Here is a 26,160-nt window from a genome sequence, read left to right on the forward strand (position 1 = left end):
AATGCAAATTTTAAAAATTGGGTTTTTGACAAAAGGCTCGTCTACTCGAATGTCTGATCATCACTAGCAGGGAAAAAAGAAAGGAGGAAGAACATGACATTACCATTAAAATGCTGATAATTATTCTCCATGAAAGCCTTTCCAAATAAGAAGAGCAAAAAACCCCAGATTCCATCAAACATTCAGCTATACCTGGTTTATTTTGAGTGTTTTGTTTGAGCACAAGCAGCCTGCCAATTTCTTATGAATCTCACAACCCACATGCCCTGAGGTGTGCATGTCATTGAGAAAGAGATTTGTGTGTGTATGTGTGTGTGTGTGTGTGTGTGTATAAGTGCAGGGAAGGCAGTGTGTTGCACAGCTTATTCCTCTCTCAGTGAAAGGAAGAGGCAGACAGGTGAAAAGAGAGATGGAGAAAGAGCGAGACATGTCGCAGCACCCTCAGGATGTCTCCTCTTTCTGAGCAGCTGTTGTCTGAGAGCTGGAGGCAGCACTGCGGCGCCCTGTCAACTCCTTCTCCCACAGAAGCCCCCGTGCATGCAAAACAGGCACAGTCTGCCCTCTCTCCTTGGCCATGCTTTTCCGCCCCCTTTTTTTTGTCTCCGTATATAACAAACACCTCCTTATTTTCTCCTCCTCTCTCTCTGAAGCAGAGCCTTTATTCAAATCAATTTCAAGCCATCAAACGTGGTGCACTCAATAATAGTTACAACAGCCACAAACACAACACGAACCAAGTGAGACAATTTTATAGGAAAGAACATTTCAAGGGCAGAGACTGATAAAGAAAAGAAAATGTGTTGGAGGGGGTTTTTTTGTGTGTGTGTGTGTTTTTGTTTTTTCAGACCAGATTGATTCTGTACTACGAGGTGCATCAATTCCCCTCTTGAACGGAGAAAATAAATGAACACGTTCTGATTTGGTCGGCCTCTTTTGACCATGAACATCTTTGTTTATTCTCAGCTGTCAGAGGCCAGTGGCTTACAGGGAATTCAGTCATTTCAAACAGTTTCTATGCTTCATGATTTTTTTTTTTTTATTGAGAGTGGTTGAAAAGGTTCCTCATAGTCCAAAATTTAACAGAAACAGACCAAAGAAATCTGCAATATTTATGAAATGGTCAATTATTTAACATTAGCAGTGACTATAAAGCATAATCTTTGATTCTGTATTCAAAGATTTAATGCCGTATATAATTATTTGTGGCTGAGACAATTAAAAATTATGTTTTAATGTGTAAGGCGAGCCAGGATTACCAACTGGGCAAATTAGGCAACTGCCCCGGGGCCAAAAACCCTCAGGGGCTCCACAAGCCCTAGATTCACTGTGTGTCAATTCAATCATTTTACTGAATGACATACAGAAATGGAGCCAGGTAGTGCTCCAGCAAAGGTCTGATTGGTTTCTGGGTCTGGATATGATGGTGCGGGGACTTCGGGGGCCCCTAACCAGCAATAGTGCAAGGACTGATATTTCGACACAGCATGCATCTTCATCACATTCACACACTCTTGGCCCAGAAAGTATAAAAAGCTCTCACATATTTGATCTTGAAGGGGAAACTGTTATTAACCAAGTTGTATCGTAATAAGTAACCTCCCCCAAAGCTCAAGATATAGTGCCATTCTATTACTGCAGCTTCATTAAGTTAATAATTCATTAGTGTCTCACTGGGGCATCCAGAGTCACAGTATAGACTGTTAATAAGGACAGAGGAAGGTGGGAAAACCTGTTGAGTACTTGAGCTTCAAACATGATAATTTCCTACAGCCCTCAAGTATGGATACAGTATTTTACAGGAGAGAAATATATCTTTAATGGTTTTGATTTGTGAGATCTACGTGGATAATGATGTCTAGAAGGGATGCAGATCATTTCAGGAGGTGGTTTCTATTCTACATCACTGTCAGTTAACATATAAAAGAAGAGTCCAATGGGAGATGGTAGGATAAATTGTGTTAATAACTGACATTTCTATATAAACTGGTGTTATATTACACACTTGATGAAATGCTACCACCATGTGGTGTACATTAGTACTGCATAGTTTTAATGTTACTTGTTGCTGGAGCTCATTTCAGTTCCTCTTACAGGATATCTGGATATTAGATAAGAACACTCTCTACATGTTGTGTTTGAGTCATTATAAGACAGTAAGTTTTGAGTGTTCAGGCTCTCAACAGTGACTCATACGGGGTTGGTACCTGCTGCTGACTCATCTGTGGTTTGAAATATTCAAACATGGTGAACCTCAGGTCGCACCCCATGCAAGGTTGGCAAAGCAGGTGTTTTGGCAGAGTGGAAAGTGCAACACTGATGGTTTCACACCAGTTTCCTGTTTTAGGTTTTCACCTTCAATAACTGAAGCCATAAATCTTTATGTGTGAAGTGGTTTAAAATATTTAGAGCAGGAGGGAGTCATTTTATGGTACAAAACAAAAACAGTTACAGCTTCCTACTTGATAAAGATGCCATTCATTTCTAAATTTATACTATTATATCCTATGACCTTACAACTTACAAATGGATATATTACCTCATCACTCAAGAAATCAAGAAAAACAGAATGTAAAATAAGTAGCGTCTGTCTTTCACTAACTTCCAAGACAAATGCACGCGCAACACGAGGCGATTGGTGCTCATGGGAAATGGAGTCTTCATTCTGGGAAAACACCACTGCTTTTATCCACAGGGATGCTAACACAAAATAACAGTTCCTTGTAGTAACTTTAAAGCCACTAGTGCACACTAGTGTGTATTTATTTGGGAATATATGGGTTTTAGCAACCTGGGAAGTTTATATGTTACCATTAAAAACTTACACTTAGCTGGTGTTTTAACGGAGTATTCAAGTATTTTTAGATCCCATTTATTTGAATTTGACAAAAAAAAAAGATAAATAAGTGAAAAAAAGAATTTTGTCTCCACCCAGATGAGTGTGGAGCTTTTAAACAACATGACATGTAATTTCACAGTTAAATGACTGTATGAAAAATATAAAAATATGAAAAATCCAAGTATATTGTATGTAATTTAGTCATTTTAGACACGTGGCTTCAAAATAGTTAATAGAAATTGATCCATCTGTCCACCAGGATGTTTGCAGAGTTAAACAAATGAACATTACTTCATTTTACTAATTTAAAACAGTTTATAATCACATCTTCACGTTACTAAAAGTCTGTTATGACAAGAGAACTACTTTTGTCTTCCACACAGGTCACAGTCAATGATCGCAGCCCTTGAATAAATAAAAAAGTCTGAATTAATAATTCAAACTGCAGCCTGTTGTGTGTCGTCATCGGCAGTAGAGTAGTTGCGGAAATAGCCTGCGTTGCTTGCAGAGGATGAGACCTGCCACCGCACAGAGAGCCTGCATCTGTTGTAGAAATATTCCCATAGAGATGAAACATGATCCTCTGACATACGTTTCAGTTTCAACAGTTTCGGTGAATTTCTGACGTGTCTGAGTCCTCGTTTGAACTGGACTAGTCTTTGAAGAGCTTTTTGGAGGTATGGGCGCTTTACAGTCCTTACCTGGTCAACATGAGTACATTGATCTGGCGGAAAAGACGGGATGTGAGTAGTCATATTATTATTGTTGGCTATGATTAGCGCTTCTGTTAATATGACATCAGTCAGACATACAGGATGTGTGTAAACATTAGCTCACTACACCGGAAATATGGTGTAGTTCAGTTTACTTTTATCTCTCTTAAAGGGGAAATTCGACCTTTTCAATAATGTCTAATATGTGTTAAACAAAGAGATGATAGTTCTTTGCCTATAATAATCATGACATATGTCCAACATCTCTGAGTGAAAGGAAAACCAGTCTGTTTGGTGCAGTAGCAATAAATAATTTAAACTGCAAGTTAATGGAAGTGTAACTTAACTGAGGTGCAGTAAATAATAGATTAGACACTGTTGGCCAATAGGTGAAAGCTTTGACAAAACAATTTAAGAGATTAATCCAACAGTTGTATATTGTACCTCCATGATCATTGATTTGACATGTCAAAATATGCTTTAATGTCACCTGTAGCCTCTCACGAAAGAGGTGAGCGTCATAATAAACCGAAGTGTTTTACATGAAATATGAATATCCAAATCTGCTGCCTTGAAAGCTACCAGGAAACATAAATTGTTATCAGATTCAACGATTTCTTTATATGAATGGTCAAAATTATTAATTCCTATTTGGTTTTTAGAGTTAACTTAAGTTTACCTTGTGTCTCCTGGTATTTGGATAAATTTAGGCTATTAATGCACAAGTTAATCTTTGTCTGTACATGGCTCAGTAGAATTTACTGAGATCTTATGCTCCTGAACTTGTCTTAAGGTTGCCTCTTTTCTGTTTCCAGTTTCATGTGAACAGATCGGAGTCCTCCATAAAAGATTCAAGCAGTTGAGCCACAATGAAGAAACACTGCGGTAAGTTGGTTTTTATGATTTTTAAGTGCTGAGTGATGTGAACTTTTCAGTGTCACTATAAGGTTTCTGTTTTCATAAACTAACAGTTCTTAACAAATTGGCCTGACATTTCACCAGCTTTCTTAGGAAATGCAAACTTGCCTAACAGGATTCATGTAAGCACATGCAGCTTTGCAACCTGTGAGAGTAGTAAAGTATTACACGACACCATGTACCACTCCTGAAAATCCTTTTTGTTCCTCCAGGAGGGATCACTTCAATGAAATTCCAGATCTGGCGTGCAATCCCATCCGTTCCCAGATTATAGGGGCCTTCTTTGACAGAAGGTAGAGTCATGATACCTGTATGTCTGAAAGTTAAATGAACTTAACTTTTTTCACTCTATATTTGTAGCTGTATCACAAACAACTTTCTCAGTTTAATACTGTGTGGGATCAAATCTAAGACTTTTATTTATGTTTACTTTTTGTGTATTTGTTCAGAAACTTTCGACTGAATGAGGAGGGGACAGTCGAGGAGATCAGCTTCGAGGAGTTTCTGGTGGTCATGTCCCATTTCAGGCCCCCTTCACTGCACATGACAGAGGAGCAGCGTGAGAGCGTCAGGAGGGAGAAACTGAGATGTGTGTCTCGCAACAAATCACATGATCACGTACTTGACATTATCTATGGCTGACACACTGCTGTTAAACTGATGGTTATTTTTGTCTCCAGTTTTGTTCAACATGCATGACACGAACAACGATGGAACAATAACCCTCGAAGAATACAGACATGTAAGCTGCATGAAGATTGCAATAACCTTTACTTAAAATATGGGGAAATCATTATTGAGTCTTGCACACATCATAAGATTCTCAAGTTGGTGGTTTTACTTTTATCAGTGTGTGTTTATCAGCATCATTTGATAATTCTCAGCAGCATTTTGAAGTTGGATTTCGCAGAAACAGAGGAAGTTATCTCTGTGTTTTGTTTTTTGGGACATCTCCAGCACTTGAGAGTCAGCTGCCTTCCTGCAACATATTTAATTGGTGGCCAATGAGGGAAGGAAGGAGTCATTTAATTTCCTCAAGCCTTTTCGTGGTGAGGGATTTGATTGTTGTAGTTATCATATTAATGTTTTATTTTAACCGTTGATCATGTCTGCCTAGGTGGTGGAGGAGTTGTTGTCTCGCAGCGGGGCGCTGGGAAAGGATACGGCCAAAAGCATTGCTGATGCGGCCATGTTGGAGGTGGCCAGTATTTCAGTGGGCCACATGGTACGTAAGCTGTAGTATCTCAAGATAATATTAAGTTTAATTCATTGTTTGTTTGGACAGCATCACTGATGTCACTTTGTTTTACACACAGGAACCTGATGAATTCTATGAAGGAATCACATTTGAGCATTTCCTGAAGGTTGGTCAACAGACTAAACACCATAGTATACTCCATATGTTCACTAAAACTACTTTCTTAGTTAATTACCATATTTTGAAAGTACATTGTGCAAAATAAATGTTATAAAACTCTCTTTTGCAGTTACTGAATGGCTTCGAAATTGAATCAAGAATGAACATTCGCTTTTCGAATATGGACACGACAACCCTGTGCAAGTGAGGTTGGTACACTAAACGATGCCATGACTTTGGGAAAACTCTGAGGACACATGCTGTTGTAATTATTTCACAGCAGCAGTAACTATCTATAGTTTCCTACACTAACGTTTGTCGCTTACATTAGATATATGCCTCGCTCATGTTTGAATAACTATGCAAATTCAAAGAAAATATATATTTTGTGGATGTGTTAGTCGTAGTTTATCTGATTGTAAGCAATAACATGAGATAATCAGTTAAATAACAATCAGCCTCTGAGTAGTTTGACAAAGCAATAATTAAATGACTCTATGCATGCAAATATGGATGCTTGAAGAACCTTTAAAACTGTTAATGCCATAAATCAATAATTTTCAATAATCAGGGATATAAATGTTTTAAATATGTCTAGATGTGTCTAATAATCGAGGTTTGTAATTGCATAATAAATACAACTGTGACACGTTGTCACAGTTAAGGCGGTGCATGCTCTGCACACTGCATTTGCACAATCAAAGCAGTAGTACATGATGTGTACTTCTAGTAAAAAGGAAATGGGAGTGCTGTCATGCAAGATTAAATGCTTGAAGGCAGTATCATATTGGTTCTGGTTTGAGAAAAAGGGTCAGTTTACTGTAATGAATAATTATGCTTCACCTTACAAAGATTATAACCTTTTAAAACACACACACACATGAATTAGTCATAGAGACAGTATGAAAACAGTTTAAGTATTCACAGAGAGTAAATGACTCAATCAAATCATGGAAAAACCTTTATTAACTGCTTTGTCTGTGGTAATCTTGTTCCAATATTTGGGAACTGCTCTTTAACAATGTAAGGACATCATGACATGTCTGTTAAATAATTTGTAAGTAGTTCATTTTGTTTCCCATGAGAAGTACAATTACTATTTATCAGCCTTCAGTGTGTCATAAGATCTTATGTTTAAAACCACAAATCCTCTTTATTCTGACATAAAATAAAATTGTGAACAAAAAAGATTTTAAAGTTTTATCATATACGTTTTCAAGCTAAATTTAAGTTCTAAATGCTCATCTGAAGAGCTATTATCAGTCCTATTAGTCCAATCTTTGGGTGTGACCTCTTTTTGTAAATACATATTTTCGCAACAACATGAAGAACAGTAATTTCAGCCCTTTTTTGAAAAGGCTCAAAATCCTTAACAGCACAGTGAAAAACATAAAGCAATATAAGAATATAAGAATTACTAACACAAGTGTATTGAAGGCAAGTCAAAAACAGAAACTGTTTTGGGTTTTTTTGAGAGGAAGAGGAGTCTTACAATTGTTTTTCATTGTTTTACAGATTGTTGTTGTCATATTATCTATACTGGCATGCAATGACTCAATGACTATATGTCGTCAGCTTTTGGTGTTATACTCCACAGACATGATATTGACTCTTTGTGTTGTGTGTTGGATGTAAACAAACTTCCATCTTTTAACATTTCCTGTGAATGCTGGTAGACTGTCTAGAATGCTGGACTTCATCCTCAGTTGTTGGTGTATACTGCCCTCTACATGTCAAAATATGTAAGGCATGTGAAATAATGGACTTGCACCTGATTTATTAATGATATGTTATTTTTTATAGTACTCCAGATAGTAAAACATGTATGATGCAGCGCTTTTTGAAAGATTGGATTTGTCACAATATCCTTACAGTCTGACATTGTATCATTTAGGCGTTTACTTTGTAAAGCTGTGCATGTTTTGCAATAAAATATGAAATATATAATTGTGGTTCAGATTTGTTATTGTCAGTACCTGTGCTGGAGTGTTTATCACATTGTACATTGATCTTTTGTGGTTCTGTAGAGAAACACTTTTGCAAATGTGCTTCAAGATCCATTATATGACAGATGGTTAACATTTTTTCCATATCTAAAAAGCCTTTCATGTATTTGGATGTATATTATATGGTCAGCTTTAAGATTTTTTTTCTCCAAAATTTTAGTTCAAATGTAGCTTTAGGTCACTCTGATATTGTTACTATGGATATTTAAATTGATTTAAACTCTTGCTGAATAGCAAGCTGTATTTTTTATCTCATAATTTGTTGAGTCATTTGTCTTTCACAGAGCCAACGCCCTGCAGAAAGTGACACTGCAGTTTAAAGTGAAATTCATTTCTTGACCTAAGACACAGTGGTGGGTGTGCCAAAAAAAAGTTGCAGTTGAGCAAAAGTAGACAAATCATCATATTCTTGCACTGTAGATGATGGCAGGTGGATCATTGTAGCTACATTAGATTCTCGGTTTAACCGTCAGCCCCATCCAGTTCTGTTGGGGTTTTCATTGAAATTGTACAGGTCATCTGGTTTTCCATGTAAGTCAGAGTAGAGAGTGTGTCACAGTGAGGCATTTTCAGTAGAACTTACTAAGATGGACTTCACCCGTATCTGAGGTCCTGAAAAGCACAAAGTGGGTAGTGAAAATGAGTGAATAATGTCGACTGTTGCCCTGAGGTACCCTTTGCGTTGGTGCTTTAAATAAAGCGTGGTTATTAGAGGGAACTTGATTTATGACCCAGAGTGAATCCCTATCTACTTCCAGTTTCCCGAAAGCTTGTGATCTAAGGAAGGTTTAGTTAAGCATTACTTCATTTCAACAAAAAAAACTTCTGGTATCTGTTATTCTATATGTATATATAGGACACGTTGGCAGTCAGTGTCTCATGTCTTTTTTTAAATGGGTTTTTCTGCAGAATTTCAACTTCTCCTCTCTTCTCCTCGCTCCACCCTTCACACATTTGATTCTCCATCTATATGAGGATGCAACACTATTAACACATACAGTTATCTGACCCACACACACCCACACCTTGTGACCGGCCAGACAGCCCGCCAGTTTCATGAAATCTTTCCTATCTGATGCAGCCTTGTGTTGAACACATGCGTCATTCTGAGCTGATATCACACAGTCAGCGTCTCAGCAGCTTCCTGATTTTCTTTTAACTTGTCTTCATGGACTGATTCTGCACAGAAGACAGCACATGATGCATCAAGCACAAATTACGCTGCTCTAAAATCTAATTTTTGCATTTTTTTTTAATACTTTTCAGACACGAAAAACAGTGTAGAGATATATTTTTGTTTAAATTCAGACCAACAAAAAACACATCTAATGCATGAAAATCTGTCAAAATTAGTTTACTCTTTTGAAATATTGTGTTTTCCCCACTGCCATGCTTTTGAAAGTGTACATGCAACACAAAGAAATGGAAGATCACAAAGAAATGCATCAGAAAAATATGTTTTAATGATGTAATGGTTGCATTAACATACATAACTTACATAATATACAAACATATTAAATAGACCACTACCAAAACTTGGATAGAGAGACCTTTACACTCTTTTCTCATTCTCATTCCTCTCATCAGAAACATGCAAGAAAATAAATACCATAAATACCATAAATAGGCTCCATTAACTGATGTGCCAGCCACCTTCATCCTCACATTTCTTTTTAAGTCTTTATCAACCCAGTGAGTACAAGTGTTGTTGGAAATGTACTGTCTAAGGCCAGCCTTAGGTCATCCTTAGAAAAAGAATGTGTTTAATTATATCCTGCACACTTTGCTTTTTAGAGATCTCAATTCCTTTGAAACATTTGACAGGAAATTCTTGTAGGTCTTCAGGACCACGCAGCCGTAGACCTTCTGCTGGAAGATGTTCTGAGGTGGAGGTAGTGACGTCGGCCACCCTGCAGGCTCTGGTAGAGGCAGGTTTGGGAAGAGGCTCTGATAAAAGCTGTTTAGGAGAGCAGCCAAATACCTGCTCCGACTGCTGACCCTGGTGAGCTCGGCCAGCAGTGGGCTTGTAGATGACTGTAAGTCTGTCTGCTGTTCGTACACACGTTTTAAATGTGGGAAGAAGACTTGGAGGTGTGTGTAGATGCTCATTATCCTCTCTGAGGGCTCCATACCGGAGATGTTGGAATCGGGGACGTCGTTCATTGACACCTTGCAGAAGAATTCTGACATGTCTCCTTGAGAGTCTTTCTGCAAAGAAGGAATCAGGCATGTAAGTAGTCAGCATTTGTTATAAAAAGGTAAAATACTGAATAAGCAGATGAGAATTTCACACAGCACAAAAACAAGATACTGCAGATTCATGTCTGTACTCACATATGTTTTGATTAGGTCAACAGATTCCTTGTGTATGAGTCTGGTCTGCTTCAAAGTCTGTTGCAGAGAATTCCAACACTGCTGGTTTCTGCTTGCTGCCACAGTTCTTGTTGAATAAACAGCCATAAGCAGCAGGAGAGAGAGTAATGCTGAGAAGAAAGGAACTGGTAAGTTTAGGTTATCCTACATCACATTGGTGAGGGGAACTTCATTACAAAGCCACAAGTGTAGATGTAAAAATAGATTATTCATGTGGCAAACAGTCAGCGTCAGCCTAGAAGTCTATGATATTATCAGTGCAGGTATTTTATACAGTTATAGTTTGTATGTATAAATACCATTAAACATTTTCAGTCTTTTTAAATATTGGCCAGATTCTACAAACAGTTTAAGACAAAACTATATTGTGTTCAAAAAACTGTGAAGCACTGAAATTGAATCTGAAACTTCAATGAATTTCACAACAGCTATGTGTAAAAATAGCCACAAAAGCATGCATAATGGCAAAAAAAGGATGCAAGTGTTCTAAAGCTGTTTCACATTTTACAATAAGTGTAAATGGAATCAAACTTACTTGTTGCTGGTTCCATAAACTGTTGAAAATGCATGCTCTTTACATGACCATTCATTCTCCTCTCAGTATCACAGGCACATTGCGCAGACTTGTCATAATCACACTCCTTTAAAAACTTTTTTTTTTTTAAAGACAGAAACCACACATTTGTCATAGGAGGAAATGACGTGCACTTGTGAGGCAACCAAATTTCCCAGAATTTCCTCCTTTTTTTACAGATGTGCATTTTTTTTTTTGGTCTCTTGTTTTTTATTAAACAAGAGTGGACAATGTCCTTACATGCCTGCCATGCATCAGCAGGCATGTATGGACATTGTCTAATTAGTCTCCTTTTCCCTCTGATATAGTTCTCTCAGATGCTTTTTTACTGCCCCCTAGAGTGTTGGTGAGAACGTGTGAACCTGGGTGAGTGCCAAATCACTAATAGTGAGCTCACCACAGTGCACAAAGCTGCACAGATATGGTGTTTCTTTGTCAATTTCTACATTATAAAACAGAAAATGTAAAGTTACTTGAATTCAACTGAAGGCATTCATATGTTCTTTGAGAATAAAATGCTGCAACAATCTCATTTTAATTCAACATCAATTAAGGAACTTGACTGATTCTTCACATGGCTTTACTGGCTCAAACATGACTTGGATAATTCACCAAACTCCTGCAGTCAACTTGCAAAGTTCAAATTAATACAGATTAATAAATTAATACAAAGCCGACTCTTGAGAAAATGCAATTAATATTCTTGTTGTTTGTATTTGCAGTATTAGTAGTGTATTGACTTTTTGACTGCATTCATGATGAATTTTGCAATATTTTCGTGCGGGCCTTTGCAGAGGAAGCTGGCAAGGTCACAGCAATGCATTTCTCAATCAGTGACTTTTACAAGTGCGTAAAGGGGTGGGCCCTCTTAACCAAAGTCGGCGATATGTCAGTGTCATCACACCACAAGATGAAGCCTCTGGCAGGCTGCGGTGTTATCCAAGGATGTTTCATCATGACATGTAATACTTTTGCATCCTCCTGTCAATTGTTTTGGTGCGATGTGAGGAGGAAGCGGCCCAGGATATGTAACAATATGAAAATAACACAAACTGGGTTTTTTATGTGTTGTCTAATCTCATCATCGTCATCAGGGCTTACATCTAAGAATGACGGCAACTTCTGCTTGGAGACATCCTATGATGTGTTTAGCAAGCAGTCTGTATCATGGGGTTAATGACAGGTCAGACTGTGGGACAGATAAGCTTTGCTAAAAGGTGGAGAATACAGGTTATCTTTTTCAGTGTGAAACTGAAACAGCTCATTAAAAGCTGACATGGCGTCCACGTTTTTTGATGGCAATCATGTTTTGGTTTTCAAGCATCCACACTAGATGCTGTATTGCCGACAAACCACTGACTACTTGAGAAAAGACGGGGGAACTCAACGCACCACAACCATGTCAGCACTTCTTCAGGTAAAGTCTAACCACTCTTTTGCCATCCTCGGGGGTTTCCACGTCCCAGGGGAGAGTAGAGGGGTTGCGGTGAGAAAAACAACTGCTGCAAGTGGTGCTGCAGACAGTGCCGCAGACGTTGACAGTTGAAGGAAACTACATTGGGATTCCCGCCAGCATATACAGTACAGATGCCTAAAAAAAAACCCCGATCAACGCCTCAATCAGTTTACCGTGAAATGTAAGGAAGCTTAGAAAACAGTGGACGCTTTGCAGTTCAACTTCCCTCTCACCTCTTGTTACCATTTCAAGGTTTTGGTTTTCACAAGTTACAGAATTCTTTGACCTGCATGGATGATGGCTTGTAGCTTACAGTAAATTATAATGAAAAGCATTTGAAACAATCTGGGTCACAGAGGTCAAATTGGGTCAGAAAAAAGAAAAGTGAGAGGCCCCAGACCACATGAGAGAGCATTGCAAGGAAATACAACCACAAACAATATGAAATGCACTTTCAAAAGATGCAGGATGTTGATTGAGACTCCTTATTTTTCAACAGAATCTCTTTTATTTTGTTTTTGAACTGCACAGGAAATGGTGAATAAGGTTGTTAAGGAAAGTCCCCCTTTATTCTAACTAAATACATCTTTCTAATAACGTAAACTTCACATAAATCGTGAGGTTTGTTGCTGTTCTGAAGCTCTCACGCAAACCTTATTCAAGACACCGAAGCACCCCAATAGCACTTTTTTTTTATGGAGCCATTTGTCCACAAGGCTTGAGTAATATGTGACCAGACAAAAGGCCTTACTGCATATGAGAAACGTTTTCATCAAATTTCAGAAAGTTTGTGAAAATGTAAAAGGCTGAAAAATCTAGTGGAGCCATTCAACTTCACACTCATAATTTAGATTTTTTTTTCTTTAACATGTAAAACAAGAGCATTTGAGTTCTATTGCCATCAGAAATTATATTTGAATGTCATTATATTCCTCCATTTAGAATACTTTGTTAATTCAGGGGACATCTTCCTCCTTTCAGCCCTGTGAGGAATATGACCGACCATTAATACAAGTTGTGGCTCTGAAAAGAAAAAAGGAAAAACCTGTCAAACATAACAGGGTTGCATTCAAGACCACCACATTAAACAATGTTTCAAAAAACTGACCCGTGATAAAATAGTATTTATTTTTTCATACATATACTTCATTGGAGAGGGTTTTCACTGCATGGGGTACTCTAAATATGTCATGAGTGTTTGAAAAACTTAGTAGTGTTTTGACTCAGAGGGGTTTCAAAATGCTTCACGGTTACATTTTGTAAAAATCAATCGTCTCTCCAAGACAAAAAACTACAAGGCTAAAGGTGGTATTAGAAATTAAGCACCAAACAATTCTCTTTCCATTCAATATAAATGGAAACATTGTGCAACCTGTTCAATGACCATTATGAACATGGCAAAAAATGTGTAAATCTGATCATTAGACACTAATTACTCAAATGCAATCTGGACCCACATGTTGTTGTGTTTGCTTTTAGTAGAACCGCTGATCCAGAAAAGATCATCATACTGATACTGCAGGAAGTCTATGGTTCCATTTGCCAGCATTTATACAATCTGAGAGTCTAGTGATTTCACTTAGCAATATATTGAGCTATTGTATGACCATATCTCTATATAATATAAAACAAAAGTGAAGCAAAATCTTTATCGTTAAGCTCTGTTATCAGTAATAGACCAGTGTCTCTGTATGTTCTAGCTATATTCTCAAGTACAAATATTCATATCAAAAGTTATACAGCACAATTCTCACCATTTTCCTTTACAAGAACTTTGATAAGTGAACATTAAATGATTGACAAGTTTAGATGAAACCAAAGGAAAAAAAAATGGTGCCGGCCTCAGTAAATAAAATATAGATATAACAAACACATAACTAAAATCTGCTTCAGGCACAACTTAAATAAAGGCATTTGTGAAATTATCATATCAAATATGGCGCTTATGTCCAGTATCCATAGGCTTAAAACAAAAATGCTATGACCACTTTTATTTACAAACAGCTAAAATCTCTGACAGATTCATGCTTCACTTCACAACCTGAATTTGTCCTTAAAGTGCATGCAATAATAAGCAGTTTTACCAAGTGGGATCTTGAGTTGTGATAAACGGGTTGATCAAGCTAATGCCAATTGATCCTACATATCAAGTAAAGAAAAGTTGAGAACTGTTGCCTAGAAAAGTGAGGGACCACAGTATACTGTATGCATAAGCACAATATGGAAGTATGACCAAAACATTTTAAAAAATGAATAAACTCTGACTTTATCCAGTGACCCCATACAGTAATATTCACATTCTGAGTAAGTAAAAATAAATAAAACAAAAATAAAATGAGATTTTTAAAAAACAAGAAAAAAAAGACAAAGCAGCTTAACACCACGGGGGAGTCCGCAGCTCACATTCCACAATGTCCCTCCATGTAACACACACATTAAGCATCGTATGAACATGATGGGTTTCTACTTAAACATATCAAAGTGCCCATTTTACTAAAATTTCCTGATTTATTCAATTCATACCAAAAGGAGAAAATGGCATGGAGGAAAGAGTCTGTTATTTTTAAACACATAAGTTTTGAGTTACACTGACTAGCTTTGATTTTTACTGACATGTTGTTGTAGATTCTTTTGTTTTACTTCCCCCCACCCCCAACCCTTCAAGTTTCACAAAAGAAGTTCTCATTGCACGTAACACCTCGATTCAAAGATGCAATATCTAAGAGAGAAGAAAGCAATAGAGAAAGTTATCCAGCTTCGTCACCGTGGATGTGACAAACGGCCAAGTGGACATGAAAAGGGCACGGATATGTTGTCCTCTAAAGATAAATCCACTTTCATCTGTTGTCTTCTTTGGGGAAGTCCAGAGATCCCAGGCTTCCAAAGCCGAGGCTTCTACTTTCTGTGTCAAAAGCATTCATTTCTCTGTCCTGACGTTCCAACAAGTGCTTGACCCTTTCAGTACGTTCCTTCTGAAGTGCGGCCAGTTCCTCTTCAATCTGCAATGGAAAAACATGATATTTCTTCATATGGTCATGAAATTTTAGATTATGTTTTGCCCTGCCAGCAACGGAGCATTATTGGTCATTAACTCCAACACTTTGGTTCACAGACGTCACAAAGGCTACTCTCCAGATTCCATTAAAATGTAGCATTCATGCATTTAGTATTCAAGCTTCCCAAAGGATGCATCTGACCGCTATAGTGGCTCCATTGACGTTTTTCTCCAAAAGAAAACTTAAATAATCCAAGAAATAGATTACCATATGTACTGAGTATTTATAATACAGTATGCTGAGGCACCCCTGTGACTTATAGTAGGGGTTCAACTTCAACTTCAACTTCAGTTTATTTAAAGTCCCAGAGAGTCTCTGTACACTTTACAAGTCAATAACAACAACAACAGGAAAAAGGAGCACATAATATTCCATGTAAACGTACACACACATACACACACATTCACACACCGATACACAGGTAGTAATGTTAATATTACAACAAGGTTGAGGTTAGTAATTTTAAAACAGAGATCATATAACCCTAACAGGGTTGGGGTAGCTACATGTCAAGGAGGAAAACAGCTCGTGATTTGGGTTCCCAGGCGGTGAAATTAGGAAAGGTCATAGTAAACCGAAAAAAGATGTGTTTTCAGCCTGGATTTGAAAGGATCAGCTCAGTGGGTAAAGACACAGACCACAATGAAATGTCCCTGGTTCGAGTTGAGCTGGGGCCCTTTGTTGCATGTCGTTCCTAATCTCACTCTCCTCACTTCCTGTCTCAACTGTTGACTCACTAATAGACCATAAATTGCCCCAAAAATAAAAATAAATACAGTATGCTTTCCCATGCTCCCTCGTAGATGACACCCTTTCCATTGTGAACATTGTAGCAGCTTTACTTTACCATCACCAAAATGCTTTTTTTTTGTCTGTGAAAGACTTTTTGTCAAACAAAAGGAATATATATTTATTCATGCATATCTCATATGACATATGAGTGAAATATTTCTTTGGTGTAATAACAATGTTTCGTGGTCATTTTTGTATTTGTCGCCTTCCTCAAATGTTCAAGCTCAGTTTGTGGCACAGGGAGGGGCTACCACTTCATGAGTTAACGCTGAACTTGAGAGTACTGCCTTCCAGTACTGCAAAGAACATTAAAACTTGAAAGTCAGAAAGTCTCATCACATTGGATGAATTTTGACTTTTAATTTGGGACCTCTTTTATAAGTGTCTGTAATTGTTTCTGATGCTGTCTGTACATACTTGTGTGTGACTGTCGCTGTTTTTGTCAGGTGTCTTATCTCAGTTTTATTTCCTCTGCTGCTCTCAGGCCTCTCTTGTTAAATCTTGATCTCTATGAGGCTTCCTGATTAAATAAAGGTTATAAAATAATATAATATACTACAAAATACTTTTCATGCACATACAGCATTAGGGTCTAAGTGGAACCCCAAACAATAAGGAAGTAAAGACAATGCCAACAAAACACAAGGCTTAATAAAGACTTTTGAATTAACCTTTTAAATGACCCCATTACTCTTCCTCTATCACACCCCAAAGAACAAACTTCCTTTTTTCATGTATTTATTTTTGCATTTTTGTCTATGTTTTCTTCCAATTTCAAAATGCTGTATTCCCTACACACTGTAGATATCCCAGTCAACCAGTAAGAGTTGCCTTCCTAACTGCAAACTCTGCAATTCATTGGAAAACATGACCAGGAAGTCACAGACCTGAGGTATTTGTGGTAAAATGTACATTTTCAGCCATACTACTGGTAAGGTCAAAATTTTGAGTTTGTTGTTCTTTGCAACACTTTTGTGGTTGTAATGAAAAGTACAGCCTCTGGGGGTCACTAACATGGCTCTAAATTGACAAATCTCCCAACAAAACTGTTACTGTAATAGTGTTGCAAACTTATAAAGTCTCTTTCTGGACACTTATCTATCTGCCCTCCTATCCTAAGGTCTTCAGGTCATTTTTATACAGTATGGTATTATGGTGCATTAATTTAAAAAAAATTAAGCACGGCTTCGATCTTAAACCTACCTTCTGTTCAAGGTGGGCTCTGCGTATGGAGACCTTCTGCTCAAGTTTCTGCTGCTCTCGCTCATGTTGGGTCTCCATCTGTGACTTGGTTTTTCTCTGGTAGGCGTCCAGTAGCTCCATCTCTTGCTTCAGCTGCTGCTTCAGAGCTTGGCACTCTGTTTCCTGCTCTGCATCTAATCGCATCTAGAGACCAGGCAAGACAGAGGCAGTTACAAACACATTAACAACAACCCAAGGTTGGGCATAATTTATCAAACAACGCACCAACAATTTTAGGAAAATGATTTACAAAAACCACTGTAGCATTAAACAGCATTAAAGACGTTTGAATATATGAATCTTTCAATCTTTAATTTTTTGGAACTTGCAAATAAGACTTCTATAGATTAATAATATAATATACCTACCATTATACTCATGCAACAATCAGTAATTAAATAATAACTGGGAATACAGATTAGTTGCAGCTATAAAGGGAAGTGTACTGAGAAGCAGATCAGGACAAACCTGATGTGGTGACTTGATCTTGATAGACTCTTAATAGTGTCTTGATAGACTCTAAACTCTTGGTTTTGTAAGTGAGAAAGGTGAGCAAAAATAATTTTTACCCTTTAATTACGAGATATCTTGTGTGTGAAGTTCACATTTTGGCCTGAGGGTGGCGCTGGAGAAAACTTCATAGAGTGTCAAAATCAAAAAGGCTTCATCCTCAGAGGAGCATACATGTACTCAGTAAATTTCCACTTTGCTAATTAGGCATACAAGCACCAACATGGTTGGACTCCTAATTGGACCCCTAATAAATATTGGATTTTAATATTTCTTGTGCACAAGTGGATGTTCCGTGTCATTTAGGAATCAGCCACTGTGGACCATAAATATCCACAGCTTAATTCATGACAACCATGCCACAAGTTTAGATGTTTTGCTCTGGATCAAAGTGTTGTGTAAACAGAAAAAACGGATCGCCATCATTATTCAGCAGAGTGAAAGTGCTTGGAATAATAATTTGTATTTGATATGGTTTTTCCACAAGGAAGTTTAATTAACTAGTTAAAAATTCTTACATCTACTCCTCCCTTATTGAAAAATCCAAAATGTATGAATGTGCAAAAAGTCTTCTTTTCCACATCACACTTGAGTAAATTGCATACTGGCCCATGGTTGGCTTCCAAACTAGTTGTCATTGTCACAAAATCAAGCTCATACGAACACATTTGAAACTCAGATTTTAGGTGAGAAACTTTCCCCCTTCAGCAGATGAATGTGAAAACAGCCTTCTAATGTCAAACTGTACATACGGTACATCATTCTGAACAGTGAAGCTCAAACATCCAAGTGAAGTTAAAATAAGTAAAACACAGATTTGAGTGGAGACAAGAACAGATCCACATATTGTCTCTGCTGTCGGCTGATGTGAAGAGCAAATGTGTTGCACAAGTAAATACACAACATACAAATGATAAACAGGGCCCACTTTTGCTATTCAAGACAAGATGCTTCAGCATCCTCATACCGCTTGTGATGCCATCATCTCGTTGATGCTCTGCTCATACTGCTCAGCCAGTATGGCCAACTTGCGTGTCTGCTCCTCTTTCAGGCCCTTCAAGATGGTCTTATGGTCACCTTTGGGAGAGACCTCCAGCTGATGGTTCCTAAGAGCTTTGTACTGCTTGTTCTGCACCTTACAGGTATCCTGGAATTGTTTCTTGATCTGCATCTCCAGCGTCTGTTAAAAGACAAATCATTGCTGCTAGTTTCCTGTTCTTCCATGTCACAAATCAAAAGTCAGCCAAATATTGCATTAACCAGATTTGGTGCTGGTTCATTTGACTTAAACATGGATGAAAAATGATTCTCATAAATAGTAAAACAATTAAACAGTAATAAAAAGTTATTTATATGACTCTTTCAACATCTCTCTTAATCTGACTGATTAATTTCGCTTGTGCACTCAGTACATGAGACACAAACCTGTATACATGTTCACCTTGCTCTCAACCCACCCTCTCAGTGTAGAGAAAATCATTTTAAAGTGGATGTAGAGGTATAAATAATTTGCTCATTAAGCCTTAAACTGTTAAGTTTGCATAATTGAGCTTTCACTTCTTTCCACTGTAGCTCAAACTGAAAAATACTGTCAATTAATAGATAAAAGGAGGAGAGAATATTTAAATTTGTGAAAGAACGGATATCACAGTAATGTTTTGGAAGAAGCAGTTCTCATGATTAGTGTTTTTTCTACAGTTCTCTACTAGGCAATTTAGAATAAGACTACAAGGTACATTTCAGTCTTTCATCTCTATTATGTAATCCTCTAAAACATGTCACATTGTTTTTATAAACAAACTTTTAAAACCTCTTAAAATGAAGTTTACTGGATATCAACTCACTAAATAGCAGATGAATGACAAGCCAAAGTGAAAATTTCCAGGCACCTTGAGGTTTCTGGGCTGCTGCCGCTGCTCCAGAGTGTGTTTCCTGTGTAGTTCTCTCTGCCGCCGGCCATTGTACTCCTCCTGGTTTTCGAGCTCCGTCTGATGCTGTAGCCGCATGAGTTCAATACGTAGCTTCTGCAGCATCTGCAGCTGTCGCCGCTCCAGGTCCTGGGTGGACTCGTCCTGCCGGATCATCAGGGCATGTTCCATCTCTTTCTGGGTCCTCTTCTTGTTCAACTCCTGGGACAAGAAGTTTGATGTAATGTCATTTTTTACGGACAAAGAAATCACAATCTGATTTATACCATTTTGCAAGGCTGGCTAATTTCCTTTGTGGAGACTAAAATAGTACCAGCATCTGTTTAGATTAACATGAATGACCAGAGCTATGTATCTTAGTACTAATAATACATTTAATTTGCACCCCACTTTTCATTCAACTCAAAGTGCCCCAGTGTTAATAACATAGAACACACAACATAAAAAAAATAGTAATAAGAGTTAAGATGAAAAAGCCTTCCTGCATGAAAGGTTTTTAGGGCTTTTTTTTAAAAGAGACTAGGGTCTGTGCTGCCCTCAGATGGTTAGGAAGGCTGTTCCATAAGTGTGGTGCAGCAGAGCAGAAGGCTCGACCCCCTGTGGTGCGGAGCTTAGTACTGTGGGCCCGGAGGAGCAAGCTGCTGGCAGATCTGAGGGTGCGCATGGAGGTTTGTGGTATGATCAGTTCCTGTAGGTAGGGAGGCACATGTCTGTTGATGGATTTATATGTGAGTAGCAGGACTTTGTAGTCAATCCTAAAGGAGATAGGGAGCGAGTGCAATGAAAACAGAATTGGTGTTATGTGTTTGTGCTTTTGCACTCTCATCAGGATCCTGGCAGCACTGTTCTGAATGTACTGAAGCTTCTGGATGCTCCTGCCAGGGATCCCTGTGAAGAACGCATTGCAGTAGTTCAGTCTTGAGGAGATAAAGGCATGGGCATCTGACAGGGTTAGAGAGGGGCAGAGTTTAGAGTTGTTTTTGAGATGGTAGAAAGAGGTTTTGCCTTGATGTCTTATATGGTCATCAAAAATCAGCTCAGGGTCAAACCTAACACCCAGATTTGTGACTGAGGAGGAAAGGGGGATGTCCTGGCCGTCAAAGGTGAGATGAGGTATGGGGGATGACTGAATCTGATGTGGAGTACCAATAAAATGAGCTTCAGTTTTGCTGTTTAATTGGAGGAAATTTGTGCACATACAGGCCTTTATCTCCTTAAGACAGGTGCTGAGACATGACATGGCTGCAGAAGGGCTTGGGGCAATTTTGATGTACAGCTAGGTATCATCAGCATAGCAAGGAAAAAACATCCCATATCTAATGATGACATGTCCAAGGTGGAGCATGTAGAGGGTAAACAAGGTGGGGCCAAGAACCAATCCTTGCGGAACACCACAGATGACAGGGAGCAATCTAAACCTGCATCAACCCAGTGAAATATATTGAAACCACTTAAGTGCAGAGTTTGACAGCCCAGTGCTGGTGTGGAGGCACTCTAAGAGGATAGTTTGATCCAGTGTCAAATGCAGCACTCAGGTCAAGGAGAATCAGGAGTGAAGGGGACCCTGCATCAGCTGCCATGAAAAAGGTCGTTCACAACCCTGAGCTGACCTGTTTCAGTGCTGTGTGCTGAATGAAAACCTGACCGAAATTTTTCAAATAGGTTGTTGTGTTTAAGGTGGCCCTGAAGCTCAGAAGAAACCACCTTCTCCAACACCTTGGACAGGAGAATGAGGTTGGAGATAGGTCTGTAGCTGGCAAGAACTTCTGGGTCCAGGGTGGGCTTCATGAGGAGGGGGCGGATGTTTACGACCTTGAGGGCAGATAGAATACTACCAGCTTGAAGGGAGAGCTTGACAGTTTGGGTGATCAGGGAGCTGTGACTGGGGATGTATAATTTGAGCAGAGCTGTGGGAATAGAATCCAAGGCACAAGTACAGGGTTTCATCTTCTTGAGGATTTCCTCAATGTGGCTCTACCTGACACCAGTAAAATGGAGTAGAGATGGCGAGCTCCCAGACAGAGGGTCGATGGCCAGAGGAGGCAGAGAGGAAGAGCTGGACATCAGAGAGTGGACGTTGTTGACCTTGGCTCCGAAAAAGTCAATGAAGCTGTTACATTGCTCTTCTGTAGCCTCAATTGGGGAAAATGATTGGGGCTTCAGGAGATAGTTTATGGTGGAAAAAAAGATGCTTAGGGTTGCCAGGATTGTTATTAATTAGATTGGAGTAGAACTGTGACCAAGCATCTTTAAGGGACTTTGAGTTAGCCCTTTGATGTTCACGGAAGGCCAGTTTATGGACAGCGAGCCCAGAGTGTCTGAAGCATCGTTCCAGGACAAGTCCAGCTGTTTTTATTTTCTGCAAGTCATGAGTGAACCAGGGAGCAGAGCGTGAAAAATTGACCTCACACGTATTGACAGGGGCATGAAGATCAAAGACACTGCTCAGAGATGTATTTTAGAGCTCCACCAGTTCATTCACTGATGCAGAAGCTGGGCAAGTGATGTGCTGGAGGTCCATAGTCATGATGGCTGGGTCCGTGCTTTTCCGGTCCCGAAAAAGCATTTGATGCTTAGGTTTAGTAGGGGGTGACAGGAATGTCAAAGCCATTGAGACCACCTTGTGGTCAGACACACCCATATCATAGACCTGTAGGTTATTGATGGGGGTGGAGTTAATGATGACCGGGTCAAGTGTTTGCCCCTTGGTGTGAGTATGGACATCAACATAATGCTTCAGGCCAAGACACTCATTCAGACTCCACTGCAAATGACAGGAAGGGTTGTCGACATGTATATTCATATCACCAACAATGACAATGTTGGTTGACATGGAGCAGAGTGAGGTGAGGAGGTCGTGTATCTCAGGTAGGAAAGATGAGTTTGGGGGCCATAGATGAGAAGCACCATCATGGAGTACAGAGGTTTACATTTTAGAGTAAGGCATTCAGTAGAAGAAAGATCAGGAATTGGCAGGGGAGACCGTTTCAGTTCAGCCCGGTGTATGATTGCTAAACCACCAGCACAACCAGAGCTGCAGGTTTTTTCCATGTAACTATAGCCAGGAGGACAGGCCTAATAAAGCAGAGAGTAATCTCCTGATTTATGCCAGGTTTCAGTTAGGGATATGAAGTCAAGCTCCTTGTCCAAGATGTGGTCATGTATGAGGAGGGATTTATCAGTGAGAGATTGTGTATTAAACAGTTCCATGGTGGCATGAGACACAGCTGAGGATGATAATTTCTTAAGGTCCACATTGAAAATGTTTCGTAGGGGTGGGAATGACCTATTTTAGTCAAAATATTGTGGGCTGTCCTGAAGTCTGCCTTGTTCAGACCCTTTCCCACTGGAGAAGAGAAGCTTGGGAAAACCCCAAATCTTTGTTGTTCTCAATGTTCCCAGTATCAAGTTTTGCTGTTTTTTTTCTGTTTTATAATAAAAAATATTTGTTAGTTGCAGCCTTATCCCTGATATTTTAATCAACCAGATTCATCCATATCAGGGAACTAAGTTTTTTGATAAATAAGGTCTTGATTTGATCATCATATCCTCACTGACAATGATAATTTGCCAAAATGTTCTGCTGTCCAAAAATCTTCTGAAAACACTATCCAAAATTCTGCTGATTTTGTGAATTTCTTCGCAGTCTTGGTTACTCAATACAGTATGTTATGTAATGTCAGGAAAACACTTTACCTCTCTCAGCTGCTCCTGTTCAAACTCATGCCTCCTGACCAGACTCCGGTGTTTGAGGGCCCTACAGCTCCGGTCGTAGACCAGCCTCTGCTGGGCCAGCAAATGAGCTTCCTCCTCAGCCTGAGAGCGCTGCATTGTTTCTTTGTGCCTGGACAGACGCTCCTGCTTCTCCTCCTTGGGTGTACACAGGTCTTCATTCATCTCCTATAACACATCAACAAATGAAAAACAAAAAAATAACAGAACAAACAGAGTGAATGGAGTCTGTACATATATAATGTATGAGGTAATAAACTGTGCTTTAACTGTGTTTCATATTTACTTCTTTGATCTTGTCTTTGCAAAGCCTGTACTCCTTTTTCTGGTTCTCTAAGAAAGTAGTCAGCTCTTTCTTTTGCTGGGCAACAATCTGTTGCTGGATCCTCCTCTCTTCAGCTGCAACTGACTTCATCTGTGAGGAGACATGAAAATGATCACCCTTTATTGATCTATTTACGGACAAAAATGCCTATAAGGACACTGTTTGGCTTGAAGTGAATGACATCACTCCTTAGTTTCAACTTCATTCACAAATAACACCTGCTGTTGAGGCTCTACCTCTTTGTCTGTTTGAGCAACGTGGCGTTTAGCCAGTCTTTCCAGCTCAATGTAAGTGTTGTTCGCTTGTGTCTCTAATTCCTTCTGCAGCCGGAGCCTATGCTCATCCATCTCGGCCTTTAGCCTGTTCTCCAGGGCGATCAGCTGCTTCTGGTGCTGCCGCCGCATGCGCTTATACCCAGACATCTGCTCCCGCAGCTCAAAGTCCTGCTCATGCTCCTGGATCTACCTGATGACCTAGACAGAGGAACACAGGAAGAAGGAAGTAAAAGAAACAGAGCAAGCAGAAAGAAACAACCGCCAGGACTGACGCACACATGCACAAAGAAATAGAGAGCTGGAAAGTCAAGGGCCATGGCCTTGTGTTAAAAAGAGATCACATACAGTAGAGTGGCAAACAAATGTCTTTCAAAGAAAACTAGCACATCCTCTATAACCAAAGAACTTAACAAGGGTGAAGGCTAACAATATCAGTGCTTTTCAGCAACACTGTCACACAATAGAGGTGAAGTTCATCAACATAGAAAGGGTCTGCTGTTTAATTCCATTTATATTCTTGATTAGAGTAACTTCTTATAATGCCAAGCAACATGTTAATCAATCAGTTACCTCAGTGTCATCTCTAATAAGCATGTATCAATATAATGTCAATATTAGGTTCAAGACCAATTTGTGCAATAACATTTTATGGTGACTATTGAGAAAACATGTGGAAATACACCTTACAATCTATGACAAACACAAAATCTCACTGGTAAAATAACAGCAGGCAGAGATTTACATGGAATACATATAAATGCAATGCACACACACATAAAAGCAGAGGCAGAGAGGGAAGCTGAGGATGGAAAAAATGACATCCATTAACAGGATCTGGTTGCCATGACTACAGATGTACAGCTGAGAACACAGACACCCCTTCCCTCCCCTCCTCACCCCCCGCCGCCAGCACGCACACACACACATACACACACGCACACACACACATGCACGCACGTACACGCTGACACACACACGCGCGCGCGCGTACACATACGTATTTTTTATGCAAATGGTGGAGAGAGGGAGCTGCGTACCAAAGATGCTGATTTGATGGTGGCAATGTGTTCACTGATCTTGCAGTCGAGAGACCGGCTCTTGTGAGAAGTAGGCCGCAGCTCTGGCCTGGTGTCCCTGTGCACAGCCTCATCCCTCACGCAAGCATGGTCCTGCAGGGGGGAGGAAAAGGAGGAGATAGTGGGGCTGGGTGCTTCCCAGGCCCTCCGCACTCGCTGTTTCTGCTATAGCTGCTATTACTGCCGAATCTCCCTGAATGCAGCACACATCCAGCGTTAAATGCATCCTTCCTCTGCTTGTTCCCCCGCTACTGTCTGCAAGTCCTTCCTAAGAGAGAAAAGGGCATTGCCAAACAATTGCAGGCACCACCGAGAAGGCAGCAACTGAATGTAGTCGGGTTTTTTTTTCTGGCGTCCCCCTCTTCCCAAAGAGGAGGAAACAAATGGCTCCGGTGGATAAGGGTGAATTATGCAATGCCTACCATTGATAATCGGAGAAAGATAGCACAGGGATATATTTTACTGCCACTCTTCTTTTCCGTTTCAAAATGCAAGAAATGTTTGGGAAGAAAAATACTTTTCCTGTGTTCCCATGATCGCATGTGGTACCATATTTAAAAATATTTGAATCAGATAAGGCACATCCAAACATGGTTTTCCCTCGAATATGTCGCTTGATGATCCGTTTGTATTCCACTCGAATTTCTGTCCTACATTTACAGCGCACTTGGTCATGGTAGGTGGTTCTGGTGCCTTCTATTCATCTCTTTTCTCTGTCCCTCTTCTACACTCCCCCTTCCTTTAAAGAGACACCGCAATACTACAGGCACATCTCAGCAAGCCTAAAGTTATTAAGCATCAGACTCTATCACATGATTTTTAGAAATAGTAAATATCGATAATGAAATGAACTATTATGGTAAGAACGATGTCTACTTTGTGTTAAAATATTTCTAGATACCATACATGGAAATCAGTGTTTGTAAAAATCATACATATGTATATATATAGTGTTATATTGTAAATATATTAATATTATTATTAGTGGTAG

The 26,160-nt window shown here is 39.2% G+C and overlaps 3 protein-coding genes across 4 annotated transcripts; 1 reads left to right on the forward strand and 2 right to left on the reverse strand.

Moving 5' to 3' along the window:
• The first annotated feature begins 2,903 nt into the window (after positions 1-2,903).
• On the forward strand, positions 2,904-7,762 carry tescb (tescalcin b). 2 transcript variants are annotated; one of them, XM_067574764.1, is made up of 9 exons: positions 2,904-3,579; positions 4,365-4,434; positions 4,680-4,760; positions 4,917-5,056; positions 5,148-5,209; positions 5,585-5,692; positions 5,784-5,831; positions 5,955-6,033; positions 7,340-7,762. In XM_067574764.1, the coding sequence occupies exons 1-8, from the start codon at positions 3,516-3,518 to the stop codon at positions 6,030-6,032; spliced, it is 651 nt and encodes a 216-aa protein (XP_067430865.1). In that variant the 5' UTR covers positions 2,904-3,515; the 3' UTR covers position 6,033; positions 7,340-7,762. The 2 variants fall into 2 exon arrangements, with proteins under 2 accessions (XP_067430865.1, XP_067430864.1); XM_067574763.1 differs by lacking the exon at positions 7,340-7,762 and having other exon boundaries at positions 2,923-3,579; positions 5,955-7,155.
• A 1,509-nt stretch (positions 7,763-9,271) lies between these two features.
• Positions 9,272-10,960, reverse strand: m17 (IL-6 subfamily cytokine M17). The gene is made up of 3 exons (XM_067574029.1): positions 10,739-10,960; positions 10,165-10,313; positions 9,272-10,038 (listed from the first exon to the last, which is right to left on the reverse strand). The coding sequence occupies exons 1-3, from the start codon at positions 10,890-10,892 to the stop codon at positions 9,598-9,600; spliced, it is 744 nt and encodes a 247-aa protein (XP_067430130.1). The 5' UTR covers positions 10,893-10,960; the 3' UTR covers positions 9,272-9,597.
• Positions 10,961-12,718: 1,758 nt separating this feature from the next.
• Positions 12,719-26,000, reverse strand: taok3b (TAO kinase 3b). The gene is made up of 8 exons (XM_067574749.1): positions 25,131-26,000; positions 24,055-24,291; positions 23,780-23,908; positions 23,458-23,661; positions 19,723-19,962; positions 18,801-19,013; positions 17,285-17,467; positions 12,719-15,232 (listed from the first exon to the last, which is right to left on the reverse strand). Exons 2-8 carry the CDS (start codon positions 24,238-24,240, stop codon positions 15,071-15,073), a joined length of 1,317 nt encoding a protein of 438 aa, XP_067430850.1. The 5' UTR covers positions 24,241-24,291; positions 25,131-26,000; the 3' UTR covers positions 12,719-15,070.
• Between the last annotated feature and the right edge of the window lie 160 nt (positions 26,001-26,160).

The sequence above is a fragment of the Thunnus thynnus genome, chromosome 19 (genome assembly GCF_963924715.1).
Source record: "Thunnus thynnus chromosome 19, fThuThy2.1, whole genome shotgun sequence".
NCBI classification, from domain to species: Eukaryota; Metazoa; Chordata; class Actinopteri; order Scombriformes; family Scombridae; genus Thunnus; species Thunnus thynnus.

Bases quoted from the DNA above. Each gene is read 5' to 3' on its own strand.
- taok3b (XM_067574749.1), bottom strand. From the start codon at position 24,240: ATGTCTGGGTATAAGCGCATGCGGCGGCAGCACCAGAAGCAGCTGATC. The intron at 23,662-23,779 runs GTAAATATGAAA...GATGTGTTATAG, and splicing joins GCAAAGACAAGATCAAAGAA to GAGATGAATGAAGACCTGTG. The intron at 19,014-19,722 runs GTGCCTGGAAAT...GTCTTTTAACAG, and splicing joins AGCAGCCCAGAAACCTCAAG to ACGCTGGAGATGCAGATCAA.
- m17 (XM_067574029.1), bottom strand. From the start codon at position 10,892: ATGACAAATGTGTGGTTTCTGTCTTTAAAAAAAAAAAAGTTTTTAAAG. The intron at 10,314-10,738 runs GTAAGTTTGATT...CTTTCTTCTCAG, and splicing joins GTTTATGGAACCAGCAACAA to CATTACTCTCTCTCCTGCTG. The intron at 10,039-10,164 runs GTGAGTACAGAC...CCTTCTTTGCAG, and splicing joins TTGACCTAATCAAAACATAT to AAAGACTCTCAAGGAGACAT.
- tescb (XM_067574764.1), top strand. From the start codon at position 3,516: ATGGGCGCTTTACAGTCCTTACCTGGTCAACATGAGTACATTGATCTG. The intron at 4,435-4,679 runs GTAAGTTGGTTT...TTGTTCCTCCAG, and splicing joins CACAATGAAGAAACACTGCG to GAGGGATCACTTCAATGAAA. The intron at 5,210-5,584 runs GTAAGCTGCATG...ATGTCTGCCTAG, and splicing joins CCCTCGAAGAATACAGACAT to GTGGTGGAGGAGTTGTTGTC.